The following is a 20,615-nucleotide window of genomic DNA, read 5'->3' as shown; positions in this document are numbered from 1 at the left end:
CTGACCATAGGCAATACCATTTTATATATCATTTTAACAGATAATATTGATTATTATTAAGCATTTTATTTAAATTTTTATCAATTTAAATGTTCACATTTGTGGGAAATTATGGAGGGGGTCAGACAATAATTATTTAATGTCAGTACATATTGAGATTCAAAAAATTAAAGCTATATACCATTAAAGCCCAATTTCTCAGCATATTAAAATATACAAAGTAAATAGCCTTAAATCAAACTTTAATAAGCTATCAGGCAGCGTTTTTCTTATTTTGCTTATCTGTAAATTTTGATTATTAGTGATGGAAATATTTTTGTTGGTTTGTGCGTGTACAGTGAAATTGACCTTTGCCAACATTTTGTGATAAAAATCGAATCCTTCCGAGCCTATTTATAGGGATAGCAACAGAAATGGCATTGCATCAACAAGACAATAACAAGTAGCTATTAGTATTGTTTTCCTAAAACATTAAAGCAGAGATCTGCACTGTGCACAGTTCTCATTCAAACCATGTGCATGAAACCTTGCCATCCTATAGGCTATATTCTCCATTCTATTATACCAGGCAACACTGAAAAACTGGTGAGTTTTTAATTCAGTCCCTACTCAGGGAAAATTCACAGTGGGACAAATTTTGAGTTTTGATTGATTAAATACTTATAAGGAACTCAACAGTTGGCTCCTAAGCAGGCTTGTGCAGCAACATATGACTATCCATACATACATCACCTGTAGATATTCCAAAGCCAATTGTCTTCTCTCATGTACCTTGGAGAAAGGCAAAATTGTTACCCAGAAATGTGGACTTGGAACCAATACACAGAGTGAATGTTTATCTTCTTGGCAACATGCATCTGACTCCAAAGCATATCAAAGGCAGTAAGAAAAATAAGACACAAAACTGCTTTAGCACCACCCTGGGAGAAGGCAGACCTTGTGCAGACTTTTCAGAGCTTTCTTACCAAAGAGAGGTAATAAGAATATTTGGTCTGTTCTAAGGGAACTATAAATAAATACCCCCATGTAGGGGAGATGACAGTAGCCCTGCAAATTACTCAGATGTCAGGATGATGAGTATGGTTAGAATAGAGAAGTATCAAGAGAGTGGGGCAACAGATTATGTATGGGAATAGAAGGATAAATCCTCTTTTGTGGATTCGATTCCGAGATGAATCGCATTCCCCATTCACCATATAGGGAACTACATCAGGCTTCCTGGCCCTCAGTGATTTTTCTAGGGGCCTAGAAGTTAGGTATGGTTATATTAAGCATCACAATGCCTAAGTCCCTTCGTGAATCTAGTCTACTCTGCAAAGAAAAACGCATTGCACTGGGGCCACGTGTACACTACAAAATTAAGTCAACCTAACTTACGTCAACAGACAGTTGTCACAGTAATTACATCACTTTTGCGTGTCTACACTTTGCTCCTGGTTTTGGCAGTGCACATCCTTGCCAGAAATGTTGAATTGATTGTAGTGTCAGTATGGGCCATTGTGGGAAGGCTTCTGACGGCCAGTAACAGTCGACATAAGCAAGATGGTGTCTATGCTGACTCTACGTCAACCTAACTACATTGACCTTGACTCTATGCCCCTTGTGGAGGTGGAGTTATTAATTTAGCATAGTAGGGCACTTACATTGGCAAGAGTGAAATTTAAGTGTAGACACTTCCATAGTTAGGTCAACATATGCTGCCTTGCATCAACCTAATTCTGTACTGTAGGCCTGACCCGAGTGTCAGAGACAGGGTCAATTGACTCAGGTGAGTCATTTTTTAGACCCACAGATCAGGCTGTGGGTCTAAAAATAGCAACATCGATTTTTAGCCTCCTAACCCAAGCCCCATGAGCCCAAGTCAATTGACCCACGCTCTGAGACTCAGTGCCACAGGTTATTTCTTTGCAGTGTAGACGTACCCTAAATGCTTTTTGTGCTTTTGAAATTCTCAGTTTAGACCAAGTTATCTGTATCAGAATGGGAAATGCTTTCCCCATATCCTTTCAGCACAATGGATTCCCCGCGCTGCATATAAAGCTAATGGTCTATAGAACACTCAGTTCTTTGTACAAAAAATTAGCAGCAGATATGATGCAATTGGTTGAAACCTGCTCCCATAGGTGTGTTCCTGTGCTGTAGCTCATCACTGGAACTGCCTGAATTGTTATCTTCCCCCAATGAATATTCAAAGACATCTATTTAAGGGTTTTTCACCCAGCTGTCATTAACGGGACCTGAATGTATACTCCACATGCAAGAGCTGCCTTCAGGAAGCCAGTGAGATGCTGACCCTCTTGGAAACTTGGAAGGTAGGTGACAAATATCTCCAATACAAGACTAAACATAGCTCTAAGTGAACCGGAGCCCCCGTGTGTGTTTCAAAGCACTTCATGGAGATTCCTTGGCCAGATACATTAATGGTATTATGGGAAAGGGTTATTAGCTGAAAAGCTGAAATACTGGGCATTTTCACCAGGTATATTTATCGCTGTTTCTTTGTCCATATCTATCTATCTATCTATCTATCTATCATAAAGCTTCCTCTTGCTATATATAAATATATGAACAATGGAAAAATATCTATGAAGTGGTGAATAGGCAAATGAGTGAATGGAGAGGTAGAGGTAGTGTTAAGAATGGAGGGGTGGGTAGATAGAATGTTTTGCTTCTATGTTCATGTGACAATATATGTAACATTCCAGTTCTCCTTCTGAAAATCCTTTCCTTAATTATATGAAGCTATAAGGCCAATATGCTTAATGGAGTAAAAAAAAAAATATTGCATTTCTGTTACCAAAAATAGTCATCAGTAATAGTAATTACTAATCAATCCATGTGAATTAACAATTTTGTAGATTAGTCTAATTTGTTCAATATGTCATTTTAAAGTATGTGATCGATCGATCAAGCTATCTACCTCCAATGTAAGGTCAGCGTAACTGACAGAATAATCATCCCCTTGCATTGCTTTCTTGCCATTAATGTGACAAGCAAATGCCTTTTTCTTACATGTATACAACTAGGTGATTTTCACTCCCACACTATAAAAGTAGATGGAGTAGATTTTTTCAAATACACTAGATTTTCTTTGTCACTTTAAGCAAACTAATACAGCAAACTTGTGCCCATCTGTATTGTTTGTGTCATAAACGTTGAATACAAATATGATATAAGGCATGACAATGCCATTTTGGTTGATATTGCATTTCAAGGATCCTATCCTTGACCACTTTGTTGCCATGGTGAGCAAAGAACTCACTGATTTCAGTTGTTGTAGGGTTGAGATACTACTGAGGTCATGGACTATAATGGGAGCTGCTAATTTGCAGAATCTCTCTGGGTCCAGTCGTTGGAAGAATGCTTTCTGCCTTCATCAGATATAATGCTCAGGCACACTGAGGTGAGGTCAGCCTCTTTTTTCCATTTTAGAATTTCAAATTGTGACTAATTTCAACATTGAAAAAAAATCAAATTTGGGAGAAAATGGAAATTAAAAGATTAAAAATATGCATGCATCTCCCCCACCACCATATTTCTAGGAGTGGTTTGGGCATCCTCAGCAGCTGAAGTGTCCATGACTGCACTCTGTGCCACACAGCTGCTGTTGTGATAACCACTTGAGAGTAAGGCCGGTTTCCCCTCAGCTTAATGAAGACAGGACATTCCTCTTGAGCAGGCCCGGGGGGGCAGGGAGCTGGCCGCCCCAAGCCGCGGCAGCCGCGGCCGCCTGGGCAGCCTGGGCAGTCCCAGCGGGCCCTGGGGCGGGCGGGTGTCGGGGAAAGGCGGCTGCGCAGGCCCAGCGGCGGGCGCGCGCCCGGCGCCGGGCGGCCCGCCCGTCTTGCGGCGGCGGCCCGGCGGTTCCCCACCCCTCGGGCCCCCCCCCGGCCCGGCCCCTCCCCTGCCGCCCGGCGGCGGGGGGCGCCCCCCCGCCTCCGCCCTTCCCCCCCCCCCCCCCGGGCCCCGGCCCCCTTCCCCCCCCGCCCCCCCCGCCCGGCCCGGCCCCCCCCCTTCCCCCCCCCCCCGGGCCCGGGCGGCGCCCCCCGGGCCGGGCCCCCCCCCGGCCCCCGCCCCGGGCCCGCCCCGGGCCCCCCCCCCCCCCCCCCCGGCCGGCCCGCGGCCCCCCCGGCGCCCCCCCCCGGCGCCCCCGCCGCCCCCCGGGCCGGCTCCCCCGGCCCCCCGGCCCCGGCCCCGCCCCCCCCGGCTCCGCCGGGGCCCCGGCCCCCCTCCGGCCCGGCCCGCCCCCCCCGGCCCCGGGCCGGCTCCCCCCCCGGCCGGGCCCGGCGGCCGGCCCGGCCCGGCCGGCCCCCCGGCCCGCCGGGCCCGCCCCCGGGCCGGCCGCCCCGGGGGCCCGCCCCCCCCCCCCCGCCCCCCCCGGCGGGCCCCCCCGGGCCTCCCCCCCCCCCGGCGGGCGGCCCGGCGGCGGCGGGCGCCGGCGGCCCCCCGGCCCCCCCGGCCCCCCCCCCCCCGCCCCCCGGCCCCGGCCCCCCCCGGCCCCCCCCCCGGCCGGCCCCCCCCCCCCCCCCCCCCCCCCCCCACCCCCACCCCGGCGCCCCTTCCTTCCCCCCCGGCCCCCCCGGGCCCCCCCCCCCGGCGGCTCCCTCCCCCCTTCTCCCCGCGTCTGGAGAGAGGGGGGGGAGCCGCCCAGAGGGGCGGGGGCGGGAGGGGCGGGGGGGGCCGGAGAGCCGAGCAGCTGCCGCCCCTCCCCCCGCCCCCCCCGGGGGGGCGGGGGGCGGGGCTCGGCTCGGCGGGGGGACTCGGATGCACCGAGAGGGAGAGAAGGAGGGGGGGCGGGAGCCTCAGCTTTTCTCTTGGGGGGGGGGCAGGGGGGCAATTGCCCCCCCCCCCCCCCCCTGCCGGGCCCGCCCCTGCAGGCATGCGGAGGTCCACAGGGGGGGGCCATCCCCCCCTCCCCAGGATGCCGCCCCAAGCGGGTGCTTGGCCCGCTGGTGCCTAGAGCCGGCCCTGCTCTTGAGATGCCCTTGACTTTGGAAGTCACAACCCACACTTGGGACTCAGTCCTGAACTCAATGAGGCTATTCATGTACTTAAAAGCTTGAATGTTCTTTGGTGGTCAGGTTCTGGATTTTCAGCCCTATGCAGGATTGAGCACTTGGTCTGATCTTTAGAGCCCATGGCAAACCCAGTCCATTTCCCCAAGATATCAGAGTGAGTGATGATGGAAGTGAATGGGGGGAGTTTGCTGTCGGGATTGTATATGTGGAGCAATGTCAATTCTTTATTCCTCTGCATCATTAGTTTAAATGAGGTTGGTGATGACAAGCTCTAGAGTAAATTGATATTTCCATGGGTTTTATTTTTAACATATATCAAAAGTGCCTAGAACACTGAAGAGCTCTTCTTTGAGTTATCATCGGAGCACCTAATTACTTAGTCAAAGTGTAGGTGAATGAACCTAGACCTTTCTTTGGGTTTCACCTCTTCCACAACATGTGACAGGAAAAAAAGTGTGAATTTTTCTCCTTCTCTTCCTCTTCCTCCTCCTTCTTTTTCTTCCACATATAGAGCTGTGTTGCTATGATTGTAATCTGTAAATTATTTGGTGGCCCATGCAGCTGCTTGATACAGTGTATTACTGTTCTAAAACATGAAAATTAAATCAATAACTAATAAATCATTCAGCTAATAAGCTTGATATCCATGTGATAAAGAATTCAGTAGGAATTCAAAAATCTCTTCGAAATGGGGATGCACAATGATAATACCCATATTTACAAGAGATAGATATAGAGTGGCAATAAGGACATACCCAGTGTCTCACCATTCACTTCATTTGTGATATTTGTGATTGGATAGAGCCCATAAATCCCCATGCCTCTAGCAGGGCTGGCTCTACTGTTTTCACCACCCCAAGCAGCGCACCAAATTGCCACCATGGATGGCGGGGGCAGTCCGTGTGCCGTTAGGGCAGCAAGCACGTTTCCGTGGCGGCGGCAATTTGGCGGCAGCTCCTGTCTTCAGCCGGAAGACAGAAGCTGCGCAGCCATGGACAGCTGAACATAGAAGCTGCCGCCGAATTGCCACCGCTGCGGAAACATGCGTGCCACCCTAATGGCACATGGACTGCCCCTGCCGTCCATGGCAGCAATTCCGTGCACTGCTTGGGGGCAAAAACACACGGATTGCACCCCTTGCAGATTGCTGCCCCAAGCACCTGCTTGGAATGCTGGTGCCTGGAGCTGGCCCTGGCCTCCGGGCATAATATAAATTCTAACTCGTGGGCGAGTTAGGAAGAAACTTCTCCTTTGAGCAGAATATTTTGTAATCTTCCACTCTGGAGTTTATTACACTTTCATCTGAAGTGTTCAGTCCCAGCCACTGTTGAAGGCTGGATGCAGAGTTAGATGGACCTTGGGTCTGAGCTAATCATGCCCCATGATCACACCACTGATATCTCATTGTTTGTTATCTCCACAGGCAGAGAATCCAGTGCACATGGCAGATAAAAACCAAACCACCGAGTTTGTCTTTGTGACAATTTCCAACCAACCCAGGCTGCAGGGCTTCCTCTTTGTGGTAATTTCAATCATGTACATCACATCTCTGATGGGGAATATCCTCATAGGCATAATAGTTAGGCTCAGTCCTGCCCTTCACAGCCCCATGTACTACTTCATCTCCAATCTGTCTTTGGTTGACCTCTGTTACACCTCAGTCACCATCCCCAAGATGCTGGTGAACCTGCTTTCAGAGGACAGAACCATCTCATTCACTGGCTGTGCTGCCCAGCTGTATTTTCTTATGGCCCTGGGGCCAACTGAATGCTTCCTCCTTGCTGCCATGGCTTACGACCGCTTCACAGCCATCTGCCATCCCTTGCGCTATGTCATTGTAATGAACAATCGATGGTGTGTCCAGCTGGTGACTGGCTCATGGGTCAGTGGTTTGCTGCTGTCATTGGTGCAGACCTCACTGATAGTCACCCTGCCCTTCTGTGGGGACAACCGGCTCAACCATTTTTTCTGTGATGTGACTCCCCTCTTGAGCCTGGCCTGCGGAGACACGTCCATGAACGAAATCGCTGTATCTGCAGCCTGTGTCTTAATAGTACTCATCCCTTCTACGCTGATCCTTGTGTCCTACAGTAAAATCGTCTCTACTGTCCTGAAGATCACATCAGCCCAGCAGAGACACAAAGCTTTCTCCACCTGCTCCTCCCACCTCATAGTGATCACTCTATTCTATGGCTCCGCCAGCGCCATGTATCTGCGACCCAAATCCAGCTATGCCCCCGAAAGGGATAAATATCTGGCTCTGTTTTACTCTGTGGTGACCCCAACATTGAACCCCATCATCTACAGCCTGAGAAGCAAAGATATCCATAAAGCCCTGAGGAGAATGATACTTCAAAATTCTTTAACCCCAAACTGCAAGCAACCAACCACTGCTTAGCTGAGGCCTGATGCTGATCTCAGTTATTTGGGTTGAACACTGCTTTGACTTCAGTGGAGTTACACCTAAATTCCTATGAACACATTTGCACTAGGAAGTTTTACCAGTAGGGTTTTTATCAAGGCTGGCTCTAGATTTTTGGCTGCCCCCCCACCTCAGCCCTGGGCTCCCCACCATAACTGCACCCTCCTGCCACCCCAGCCCTGGGTCACTGGTAACTCGCTCCCAGGGCGGGTCATTCAGCAGGCATTTTGGATGTGCACAGAACACAAACAGGATTGGTTCCCATATGGTTACAGAACTGCAGTAAAGTGGAACTATTTTCAGCTTGTGTGATTGAAGGATATCTGGATTCATATTATTAGACTGCCCTACATATATGAGGAAAAGTTGAGGTGCCTTTATTATTCTTTTGTTCCACTCTTTGTTTCTATAGGGAATTTGCCAATGCAATATTGCTGTCTTCCTTTTAAACAAATAAAACTTAAAAAAAAAGAAGCAATGGCTGTTGAAAATAGCAATTCCAGTCCTAATAACCACTGGGAAGCATTTCTTGCTCAATTTTATCCTACTTTTTCTACAGCAAGTTACAGTGGATCAGTATATATGGGATGAATGAAGTAACAGCTGTCCAAATTGAGCTTGAGCATGCCTGAATTTTGAGGGTGTTCAAATCTGTAAGGCAAGTGCTAGATTCCCTTTCTGAATATTAGCTAAATCTGGAAAGGAAAAGTCAATTTCTGCTTCCATGGCTCAGAAGTGGAAATCCTCCTACGTGCCTGGTACTGTACGAAAAGCTGCCCAGGTCCTCTAGTAGAGCCTCCCCTCCCTTACTTTTCATTTCAACTTCTAGTGGGATCCACATACCTCCCTTGCTAGGCTTCAGATAGAGAGGGGCACTGTCCATTTAGTCCCCCCAGTTCCTTCTTTGGGGGCTGCCAGGTGAGGTCACACCAGTATCCCTAATCCAGTCTGGGGGTGTCTTCTGAAGGGGATACCTTGGCCAAAACCTTCTACTCCTTGGGAATACTTGTTCCCTTTTCTAGGGTTACCTACCATATGCCCGTATTTTCACAGACATGTTCGGGCTTTTGGGTTTCAAATAGCCGTCTGGGAGGAATTTGTAAAACTCTCAAAAGGTCAGGGATTTCCCTCCCAATGCAGAGTGTGGCGTGGCTGACAGGGTGGCTGTCATAAACAGATAGTAAGGGTTAAGGTCTCTTTTACCTGTAAAGGGTTAACAAGCTCAGTAACCTGAGGAACACCTGACCAGAGGACCAATCAAGGGACAAGATAATTTCAAATCTCTGTGCAGGGAAGGCTTTGTCTGTGTCCTTTGTTTGGATTGCCGTTCTCTCTTTGGGTTTAAGAGATGCCAGACATATTCTTCAAGTTCTCCAAGGTTTCCTGAAGTATTTTCTTCTGTTCAGTATAGTGAGTATTAGAAGGCGGTTTAGTCTTATAATTGATTTCTACATTTGCAATTGTGTGTTTGCTGAAGAAATATCTTTATTTCTGTTTGCTGTTACTTTGATTATTCTGAGAAAGGGGGGGGGGGAAGCCTCTCCAGGTTTATAAGTTAAACCCTGTATTTTTTCATCCTGGTAATACAGAGATAGTGTAATTTTTTCTTGCTTTAATAAAATCTTTTCTTTTTAGAACTTGCTTGATTTCTTCCCTTGTTTGGATTTTCAGGGGAAGGGGAGGGGGAAAAGTGAATCCCTCTTTGTTTGATTCAAGGGGTTTGAATCAAGGTATCTCTCCCAAGGACAAGGGGAGGGGGAAGAAGGTGGAGGGAATGGATTATTTCCCTTTGTGTTAAGATCCAAGGAAGTTGGGATCTGTGTTCCCCAGGGAAAGTTTGAGGGAACAGGAAGTGTACTAGACACTGGAATTTCTAGTTGGTGGCAGCTTTACCAGATCTAAACTAGGATTTTAGTTTAGAAGAGCCTATGTAGGTCCCCATCTTGTGAATGCTAAAGTTCAAAGTGGGGAATAAACCTATGACAGTGGCCCAGTCAGATTGAGCCACTCGCATCAGGGCCTCCAGCAACCAGAGCACACCCCACCCCCCGCAGCACTCTGGGGGCATGGGGCTGCCTGCTCCGCGGGGAAGCGCAGCGATGCATCTGGCTCTGCGGGGAACCACACAAAATGGTCTGAGTGGCATGGTAAGGGGGCCAGGGGGTTGGAGAAGGGGCATGGGATCCCGGGGGGCAGTCAAAGGACATGGAGCAGGGGGTCATATGAGTCGGAGGTTCAGGGGGTGGCCTGTCAGGGGGAGTGTGGGAGAGGGGTGGGGCAGTCAAGGGACAGGGAGCAGGGGGGTTGGATGGGTTGAGGGTTCTGGGGGGGGCTGTCAGAGGCAGGGGTGTGGAGAGGGGGTGGGGCAGTCAGAGGACAGGGAGTGGGGGGTTGGATGGGGCGGAAATTCAGGGGGCAGTCTGCGGCGGGGAGCAGTGGGGGTTACATGGGTCAGGGGTTATTGGGGGGCAGTCAGGGGACAGGCAGCGGTTGGATAGGCATGGGAGCCCAGGTGTCTGTCAGGGGGCAGGGGTGTGGATAGGAGTCAGGGCAGTCAGGGGACAGATAGGGGTGAGGTCCTAGGGGGTCAGTTAGGGTCGGGAGGGTCTCAGGAGGGAGCAGTTGGGGACAAGGAGATGGGAGGCTTGGATGGGGGTGGGGTCCCCAGGGGCAGTTAGGGGCAGGAGTCCCAGGAAGGGGCGATCAGGGGACAAGGAGCAGGCGGGGTTGGATGGGTTGGGGGTTCTGTGGGGGGTAGTCAGGGTATGGGATGTGAGAGGGAGTGGATAGGGGGTGGGGCTACCCTCCCGTGGAATGTCCTCTGTTTTGAATGTTACAATATGGTATCCCTACTGTTCCCAGTGCCACCCCATTCTAGCAGTGAGCTCTCCATTCACAGCAAGCTGCAGCCCTCACTCCCTCCCCCTCCCTTTCCTGTTGATAGCTGCCAAGGGAATGCTGGGAAATGTAGTTCTTTCTCTGCTCCAGGGCTGGCTCTATAGGCAGGGAGATAACCAAGGAACTACAGCTCTCAGGTCCCACTGTTCGTTCTCTGCTCCCATGCTGGATCCCTGCTGCCCCTGAAAATGTGCTGCCCCAAGCACCTGCTTGCTTTGCTGATGCCTAGAACCAGCCCTGGTTTTTATGAGCATACAGCTGTTGACAGTGTAATGTCACTATAACACGTGCACACTTGGCTGCCTCTGTTGGTGCTGCCTCTCCACTCTGAGAGGTTGCACTGGCAAAAGACACACTGCATAGCTGTGGGTTGGCATCCCAGGGTGTCCTACGACACCATCCAGCACACTGCCTTGTGGGATATTTTGGAAGTGCATTGTAGGCTGTCAGTGCTCTCCCCAGGGAATTGTGGGAGGCTGGGGTTAAGTTCCCACAATTCCCTCTGCTCCATCTCATAATCATTTTTTTTCAGTTTTTTTAAAAAAAATACCCACAGTTCATCATGCTGTTTTCTATCTCCACCACACTACAGGCAGAAGCACAGATGCCAAACAGCTCCCCAGAGCTCTCTTATCTGTTTTGCAGATAGGGTGCCTGATTCTTTCGTACTGGGGAACTTCAGCAGCTACTACAGCAGCAAAAATAAGGAATGAAAGGGGGAGGAGAAATGAATGATGGGGGCAGAGAATGCAAAATCTCCAGGTGGCATTCACATGGGCTTCTGGGCCTGTTTAATCGGCAGTGATTGGTGGGATCGGGATGGCATCAAGATGCAAAGCTGTAGTGGCCAGCAGTGGCTGCAGAAGTTTTGGATGTGGAAGGCCACATTCCTGTAGTTGTGTGTCCAGCCTGCCACAGCTCTGCAGAGCTCAGACACTAAAATAAGCGCTGTTTAACAGCAGAGAAATGGGTGCTGAGAATGCTCTGGAAGCTTGCAACCTTGGATTGCTATTAGTCAGGGGGCCACTAGTTTGGATGCTGGCAAGTCTACAGCAGGGGCTGTCATCTTCCAGGTGTTCAAGGCTCTTAAGCATGTTCTGCTGCACAGGATTGTGCCACTGGGAAATAGGCAAGAAACAATAGGCACGTTCAATGATAGGAGCTCCCTGAATTGTGTGGGGAATAGATGGGCTTCATAGTCCAGTCCCCATCCCCGCTCCCATATACACACACACATGGCTTCTCAATACATGACCAGAAAGAAATACTTTTCCACAGCTATGCAAGATTTTTTTCAACAGACAAATTTGGGTTTTCAATTCAATTCCATTTGCCATTAATGTTTTCAGTTTTTCCTCAGACATCCCAAAATTCCAAATTTGAAAATGTGTAGCTGAAACCAGAATATTTTTTGTTTTCAACAGATTTTTATTTGTTTACTTGTAAGTGTTTCGCTGAAAAACAATAATTTTTCTGGCATTTTTCAGCCAATTGTTTCAAGGGAGTTTGAGAGGGAGATCCCCTGCTGAAGAAGGAGCAAGCACTAATTCTTGGGTTGAATGGGTGAGCTTGTTTGCCTATTTGTTTTTTCTTTTAGCTTGCTTAAAATTTACAGTGTGGTCTGTTGGGGAGTTGTAGGTGTTTGTGGACTGTTTGTGAGTGAGGGGCAGTGGCTGAGCAGGCCTTAGGGAAAATGGCACCCTTGGAGAACTTGTATTTTGGTGTTGCTGGCCCCTGCTGCCTCCCGAGGCTCCCCCCACCATCATCCCTGGCCCTCTCTGCCTCTCCGGGATCTCCCCCCAATCATCCCTTCTCCCTGCTGCCTCCCGACATGCCTTGTTCCTAGTGAATCTACAGAGGATTAAATTTGCTTCTTTGCAGCTGGCCAACTCAACAGTTCAATCAGTGTTAAATCCTCAAAATAACACTTATGTTAGATTTAATCATCAAAAGGAGACAAAAGTGGTGCATAGGCCTTGTGAGGTTTCTCTGGATACAGGTGAAATTCACCAACAGCTTTGCCATTCGTTTCAATGAGTAAAGCAGCAGGAAAGGACTCGTAGAAAATGTTCAGACTTCAACATTTCAATGACATTTCAAAATTAAGGGGAGAAAAATTCAGATTTTTTTGGTATTTTATTTTATTCATTTTTTTAAACCCAACTCTGAACATAGTCTATGGGCTTGTCTCCACTTAAAATGCTACAGTGGCAGAGCTGTGCTGCTGTAGCTGTACCACTTCAGAGTAACCACTACACTGCTGGGAAGTATTCTCCCATCCTCCTAGGTAATCCAACTCCCCGAGTGAAGGCAACTACATCAACTGAAGAATTCTTCCATTGATCTTGTGCTGTCTACGTGGGGACTGAGGCTGGTTTAATAATGCTGCTCCACAGAGTGGATTTTTTACATCCCTGACCAATGTAGTTAAACCAACCTCATTCAACCTAATGGACCCACATTGCTGTAGATGCTGTACAAAAACAGAATAAAAAACCAGTCCCTGTCTCAAATTGTTTACAGTCTAATCTGCCCCCTCTTCCTATTCACGATGAAGCATTTCTATTACTGTTGTGTATTTGCTTGTCATGGTTTTTGTTCCTATGGCAACTGAGTTAGATTATTAGGGGATAGCCCGGCCAGCTTCGGCCGGTTGAGTGAGCTCTGTGTCTGTAAATAAAATGGTAGTTTTGTTAGCTTTCTGCTGTCTGGCCTCAAGTGATTTCTTCCTAAACCGGCTCCCCCAAGGATATAACAAATGGCAACGATGGATGGGATTCCGGTGCTGCTCCAGTAACAGAAGGAAGTAGAAGTCAAGGTAAAGAACAAACAAACAAAAATACTGCTTGTTTGTACTGACTGTAAAAGTAAAACTAAAAATCATGGCTACTCTGACCAGGCCACTGGAACCTTTTGATGGGAATATAGAGCAGTGGCATGTGTATATTGAGCGTTTTCAGCTTTTTTTTATTGCAAATAACATTACAGAAGCGAAGAAGGTGCCAATATTCTTAAGTGTTGTAGGTGCTAAAACCTACTTCCTGCTACGCAGCTTACTACACCCTGTTAAGCCTGAGACGAAATCTTACAGTGACATTGTGGAAATCCTGGGGTCCCATTTTTCCCCCAAACCACTGGTAATTGCTGAAAGATATAGGTTCCACAAAAGAGACCAAAAGGAAGATGAAACAGTTGTACAATTTGTAGCAATTTTTAAAAAGCTAGCAGAACACTGTGAATTTAAAGAGATGTTAAATGATGCCCTGTGTGACAGGTTAGTGTGTGGCCTCTACAGTGAAGCTATACGGAAGCGCCTACTGACAAAGGCTCAGCTTACATTACAGAAGTCTGTTGATATTGCTGTCTCCATGGAACTGGCTACAAGGGAGGCACAATACATCGGTGCATCCCCTAGGGTGCAAAAAGTGTCACAAGAACCGACCCACAAAACTGTGCAGAGTCAAGAATGTTACCTCTGTGGTAAGCCGGGACACCAGACATCAGAATGCTGGTGTAAGGACCTGGTGTGTCGACACTGTGGCAAAAAGGGACACATTGAGTGTGCCTGTAAACAAAAGAAAAAGAGGCCTGTGGTGTGGCTGACAAAAAGAGGAACCCTGCATACCCTAGTGCAGACCCAGGATGATCAAGGTGACAACTCATCGCAAGAGGAAGTGCCACTGCATGTTTTGTCTTTGGCAGTGGGCTCACATGAATACTAGGTAACCCCGTTTTTGGATGGCAAACCTATACGCATGGAACTGGACACCGGTGCAGCTGTCTCGCTGGTCTCCGAGACTGCGCGTAAAGAAAAGCTACAGCATCTTCCGCTTAAGGCAACAAAAACTGTTCTGAAGACATATACGGGAGAAGCTGTGCCCATGTTGGGCACTATTGATGTTAAGGTGGAGCTCAATGGACAGGCTGCTAAATTGCCACTGTTTGTGGTGAGAGGTATCTACCCCAGCCTTAATGGGTAGGTCATGACTTGGGAAGATTCAACTGAACTGGGCAGAAGTGCACCGGATGACTAAAGAAGAAACCAGTCTAACCCCTATACTAAGGAAACATGCTGCTGTTTTTGGAGATGATTTGGGAAATATGAAGGGAATCACTGTGACATTGAACATTAAATCTGACAGTCCACCAAAATATCTGAAAGCCCGAACTGTGACAAATGCCATCAGGCCAAAAGTCGAAGCAGACCTGGAGCGCCTGGTCACCAATGGAGTCCTAATACCAGTTACCCATAGCTCATGGGCCACTCCTATCATTCCAATAGTGAAGAAAGATGGCTCTCTCCGGATTTGCAGTGATTTTAAAATCACTGTCAACCCAGTGTTGTGTGAAGAAAAATACCCGCTTCCCCACATCGATGACCTCTTCGCAGGCCTGGCTGGGGGACAAAAGTTCAGTAAGATTGATCTGAGTCAAGCATATTTACAGATGCATGTTGATGAAAAGTGCCAAGAGCTGTTGACTATTGTGACTCATAAGGGGCTTTATCGATACTGTCGCCTACCCTTCGGAATAATGTCTGCTCCCGCCCTGTTCCAGAGGGCTATGGACCAGATCTTGTGTGGCTTGTCAGGAGTTCAGTGCTATCTGGATGATATCCTGGTCACTGGAAGAAATGAAGAGGATCACTTAAAGAATTTAGAGGCTACGCTACAAAGACTGGAAGACTATGGCCTACGAGTTCGCAAAGACAAGTGTGAATTCTTCAAGCCCTCTGTTGAATATTTGGGACACATCATTGATTCTGCAGGTCTTCATAAGGCCCCTGCAAAAGTTAAAGCTATTGTGGAGGTTCCCCCACCTCGAAATGTAAGCCAGCTGCGCTCGTTTCTAGGACTACTGAACTATTATGGAAAGTTCATCTCACAGTTAGCCACACTGCTAAAACCACTTCATGAGCTCCTTGGGCAGAACAAGGCCTGGAAGTGGACTGAAGCCTGTGATGTTGCATTTAACAAAGCTAAGGATGCATTGCTAAATTCTGAAGTTCTAACGCACTTTGATCCATCCTTACCCCTACAATTGGCCTGCGATGCCTCCCCTTATGGAGTGGGAGCAGTCATGTCACACATTATGCCTTCGGGAGAAGAAAGACCTATTGCTTTTGCTTCACGCACTCTAAGCAAAGCAGAAACTAACTACGCCCAAATCGAACGTGAGCCATTAGGAATTGTTTTTGGAATTCGGAAGTTTCATCAGTACCTGTTTGGGCAAAAGTTTATTCTTCTCACAGACCATCGACCTCTGATGTCAATTTTTGGACCATACACAGGCATTTCCCCATTAGCTGCTAGTCGTACGCAACGTTGGGCATTGTTACTTTCAGAACCCACATATGAAATCAAATATTGGAAATCCACACTGCACGGCAATGCAGATGGCCTCTCAAGGTTGCCTTTCCTGGTCAAACATCAAGATAGTGCCCAAAAGGAAATCTTCTACTTTGAACAGGTAGAGAATACACCCATCACTGCTACTCAGATAAAGAAGGCAACTCGCGTTGACCCAGTATTGTCCCAAGTTATGAACCTGGGGATGCATGGAAAAACTCGAGAAACCTCTCTGGTCTCATCCAACCTTGTTACCTACATGTCCAGGAGGACGGAGTTATTGGTCCAATCTGGTTGTTTGTTGTGGGGGAGACGTGTCATTATTCCACCACCACTGAGATCACAGATGTTAGAACAGCTCCATTCCGGTCACTGTGGAATAGTGCGCATGAAGGAAATTGCACAAAGCTATTTTTGGTGGCCTGGATTGGACAGTGCTATTGTAGAGAAGGCAAAAGCTTGTATGTCATGTCAGGGTGTGAGGAATGCACCCCAGTGGGCACCCCTACACCCATGGGACTAGCCTGAAAACCCGTGGCAACATATTGACATTGACTTCGCTGGCCCCCTTGAAGGAAGAATGTTCTTCGTGGCAGTAGATGCCCATTCTAAATGGCCAGAAGTCTCTATAATGCAGTCCACTATTGCAGAGAGTACTATCCAAAAACTACGAGGACTCTTTAGTAGTTTTGGTCTGCCAGAACAACTTGTGAGCACAGTTCATCTCTCAGGAGTTTCAAAATTTTATGAAGGCAAATGGGATACACCACATCACGTCAGCAGCATATCATCCATCCACCAATGGATTAGCTGAAAGATTTGTGCAGACAATGAAACACGCTTTGAAATCAGCAAGGGGACAACACTCCATTCAAAAGCGTCTGGATACCTTCTTACTTTCCTACAGAAACACAACTCATGCTACGACCCAGGCATCCCCGGCCTTTCTAATGATGGGACGACAGCTGCGCACTTGCTTTGATCTGCTGAAACCTTCTGAACCCTGACAAAATGTGCAACATCAGCAGCAATATCAAGTCATCAGATGGGCACCCAGAGCAAAAGACCGAACCTTTAGCCCGGGACAACCAGTTTTGGCTCGGAATTATACTTCCAGAGCCTTCTCTTCTGCCTCGCCATTGACTGAATGAAAACCTCTGAACGTGGCCCAATGGGGAGATTTAACTAAGTGAAATCAATGGGATATGGTCATTCAGGGATTTGGATCCATTCAGCCTCTTATAAGATTGGGCTGAGAGCTGGCCTGACCCAGTCTACACTTGATCACTCTTAGGGGAGTCCTTTTCTCTGCACTCCCTCTTTAGAGCTTTCCTCACCTCTTTTGTGGATTCCATTCCGAGATGCATCACATTCCCCATTCACCATACAGGGACCTTGTCATAGGTTTATTTCCCACTTTGAACTTTAGCGTCCAAAAGATGGGGACCTGCATAGATCCTTCTAAGCTTAAATCCTAGGTTAGATCTGGTACTTGCTGCCACCAGCCAGGTTTCAGTGTCTGGCACACTCTCTGTTCCCCCAAAACTTTCCCTGGGATCATAGATCCAAACTCCTTGGATATTAACACAAAGGGAAATAAACCATTCCCCCACCTTCTTCCCCCTCCCCTAGTCATTGGGAGAAATTACCTTGAATCTAAACAAAGAGGGAGTAATCTCCCCCACACACACCTGTCCCTGGTGAGTCAAACTAATCCCCTGAGGTTTCAAACAAGGGAAAAAATCAAACAGGTTCTTAAAAAGAAAAGCTATTAATTAAAGAAAAAAAGAAAAGGTAAAATTTAGCTCTGTAAAATCCGGATGGGAGTTTACAGGGTATACAGCTTATAAAAACCAGAGAGCTAGCATCAGTACAAATACAGCAACCAAAAATAAAATATTTCTCCAGCAAAACACACATTTGCAAATACAGAAATCAATCAAAAAAACTAATCCGCCTTTCTAATACTCACTATACTGAATAGAAGAGAATACTTCAGGAAGCTTGGAGAACCTGGATATACGTCTGGCCCCTCTTAGATCCAAAGAGAGAACAGCCCCCAAAACAAAGAACACAAAGACTTCCCTCCACAGAGATTTGAAATTGTCTTGTCCCTTGATTGGTCCTCTGGTCAAGTGTCCCTCAGGTTTACTGAGCTTGTTAACCCTTTACAGGTAAAAGAGACCTTAACCCTTAACTATCTGTTTATGACAGACCTACATCAGGCTTTTTGGCCCTCAATGATTTTTCTAGGGGCCTAGAAGTTAGGTATGGTGACACTGAGCATCACAATGCCTAAGTCCCTTCGTGAATCTAGTCTACTCTGCAAAGAAAAACACATCACACTGGGGCCACGTGTACACTACAAAATTAAGTCGACCTAACTTACGTCAACAAACAGTTGTCACAGTAATTACAGCACTTTTGCGTGTCTACACTTTGCTACTGGTTTTGGCAGTGCACATCCTTGTCAGAAGTGTTGCATTGATTGTAGTGTCAGTATGGGCTATTGTGGGAAGGCTTCTGACAACCAGTAACAGTCGACATAAGCAAGATGGTGTCTATGCTGACTCTACGTCGACCTAACTACATTGACCTTGACTCTATGCCCCTTGCGGAGGTGGAGTTATTAACTTAGCGTAGTAGGGCACTTACATTGGCAGGACTGAAATGTAAGTGTAGACACTTCCATAGTTAGGTCAACATATGCTACCTTGCATCAACCTAATTCTGTACTGTAGACCTGACCTGAGTGTCAGAGCTGTGGGTCTAAAAATAGCAACATAGATTTTTAGCCTCCTAACCCAAGCCCCGTGAGCCCAGGTCAATTGACCCGGGCTCTGAGACTCAGTGCCACAGGTTATTTCTTTGCAGTGTAGACGTACCCTAAGTGCTTTTTGTGATTTGAAATTCTCAGTTTAGACCAAGTTATCTGTATCAGAATGGGAAATGCTTTCCCCATATCCCTTCAGCACAATGGATTCCCCGCGCTACGTATAAAGCTAATGGTCTATATAACACTCAGTTCTTTGTACAAAAAATTAGCAGCAGATATGATGCAATTGGTTGAAACCTGCTCCCCTAGGTGTGTTCCTGTGCTATAGCTCATCACTGGAACTGCCTGAATTGTCATTTTCCCCCAATGAATATTCAAAGACATCTATTTAAGGGTTTTTCACCCAGCTGTCATTAACGGGACCTGAATGTATACTCCACATGCAAGAGCTGCCTTCAGGAAGCCAGTGAGATGCTGACCCTCTTGGAAACTTGGAAGGTAGGTGACAAATATCTCCAATACAAGACTAGACATAGCTCTAAGTGAACCGGAGTCCCCATCTGTGTTTCAAAGCACTTCATGGAGATTGCTTGGCCAAATACATTAATGGTATTATGGGAATGGGTTACTAGCTGAAAAGCTGAAATACTGGGCATTTCCACCAGGTATATTTATCGCTGTTTCTTTGTCCATATCTCTCTCTCTCTCTCTCTCTCTCTCTCTCTATCTGTCATATCTCTTGCTATATATAAATATATGAACAATGGAAAAAATCTATGAAGCAGTGAATAGACAAATGAGTGAATGGAGAGGTAGAGGCAGTGTTAAGAGTGGAGAGGTGGGTAGATAGAATGTTTTGCTTCTATGTTCATGTGACAAAATATGTAACATTCCAGTTCTCCTAAAAATCCTTTCCTTAATAATATGAAGCTATAAGGCCAATATACTTAATGGGGTAAAAAATATTGCATTTCTGTTACCAAAAATAGTCATCAGTAATAGTAATTACTAATCAATCCATGTGAATTAACAATTTTGTAGATTAGTCTAATTTGTTCAATATGTCATCTTAAAGTATGCGATCGATCGATCAATCGAGCTATCTACTTCCAATGTAAGGTCAGTGTAACTGACAGAATAATCATCCCCTTGCATTGCTTTCTTGCCATTAATGTGACAAGCAAATGCCTTTTTGTTGCATGTATACAACTAGGTGATTTTCACCCCCACACTATAAAAGTAGATGGAGTAGATTTTTTCAAATACACTAGATTTTCTTTGTCACTTTAAGCAAACTAATAGAGCAATCTTGTGCCCATCTGTATTGTTTGTGTCATAAACGTTGAATACAAATATGATATAAGGCATGGCAATGCCATTTTGGTTGATATTGCATTTGAAGGATCCTATCCTTGACCACTTTGTTGCCATGGTGAGCAAAGAACACACTGATTTCAGTTGTTGTAGGGTTGAGATACTACTGAGGTCATGGACTATAATGGGAGCTGCTAATTTGCAGAACCTCTCTGGGTCCAGTCGTTGGAAGAATGCTTTCTGCCTTCATCAGATATAATGCTCAGGCACACTGAGGTGAAGTCAGCCTCTTTTTTCCATTTTAGAATTTCAAATTGTGACTAATTTCAACTTAAAAAAAAATCAAATTTGGGAGAAAATGGAAATTAAAAGGTTAAAAATATGCATGCATCTCCCCCCCACATATTTCTAGGAGTGGTTTGGGTATCCACAGCAGCTGAAGTGTCCACGACTGCACTCTGTGCCACACTGCTGCTGTTGTGATAACCACTGAGAGTAAGGCTGGTTTCCCCTCAGCTTAATGAAGACAGGACAGTCCTCTTGAGATGCCCTTAACTTTGGAAGTCACAACCCACACTTGGGACTCAGTCCTGAACTCAATGAGGCTATTCATGTACTTAAAAGCTTGAATGTTCTTTGGTGGTCAGGGCCTGGACTTTCAGCCCTATGCAGGATTGAGCACTTGGTCTGATCTTTAGAGCCCATGGCAACCCAGTCTGTTTCCCCAAGATAGCGGAGTGAGTGATGATGGAAATGAACGGGGGGAGTTTGCCATCGTTATTGTATATGTGGAGCAATGTCAATTCTTTATTCCTCTGCATCATTAGTTTAAATGAGGTGGG

The 20,615-nt window shown here is 47.0% G+C and overlaps 1 protein-coding gene across 1 annotated transcript; it reads left to right on the top strand.

Annotated features, from left to right (window-relative positions):
* The first annotated feature begins 5,092 nt into the window (after positions 1–5,092).
* Positions 5,093–7,413, top strand: LOC120380013 (olfactory receptor 2G3-like). The gene is made up of 2 exons (XM_039497519.1): positions 5,093–5,169; positions 6,439–7,413. The coding sequence occupies exon 2, from the start codon at positions 6,457–6,459 to the stop codon at positions 7,411–7,413; it is 957 nt and encodes a 318-aa protein (XP_039353453.1). The 5' UTR covers positions 5,093–5,169; positions 6,439–6,456.
* The last annotated feature ends 13,202 nt before the right edge of the window (positions 7,414–20,615 follow it).

The sequence above is a fragment of the Mauremys reevesii genome, linkage group 13 (assembly GCF_016161935.1).
Source record: "Mauremys reevesii isolate NIE-2019 linkage group 13, ASM1616193v1, whole genome shotgun sequence".
In the NCBI taxonomy this organism is placed as follows: Eukaryota; Metazoa; Chordata; order Testudines; family Geoemydidae; genus Mauremys; species Mauremys reevesii.
This window is presented reverse-complemented; position numbering and strand designations above follow the sequence as displayed.

What these genes read in the sequence shown, in the direction of transcription:
- LOC120380013 (XM_039497519.1), top strand. Translation starts at nt 6,457, where the DNA reads ATGGCAGATAAAAACCAAACCACCGAGTTTGTCTTTGTGACAATTTCC.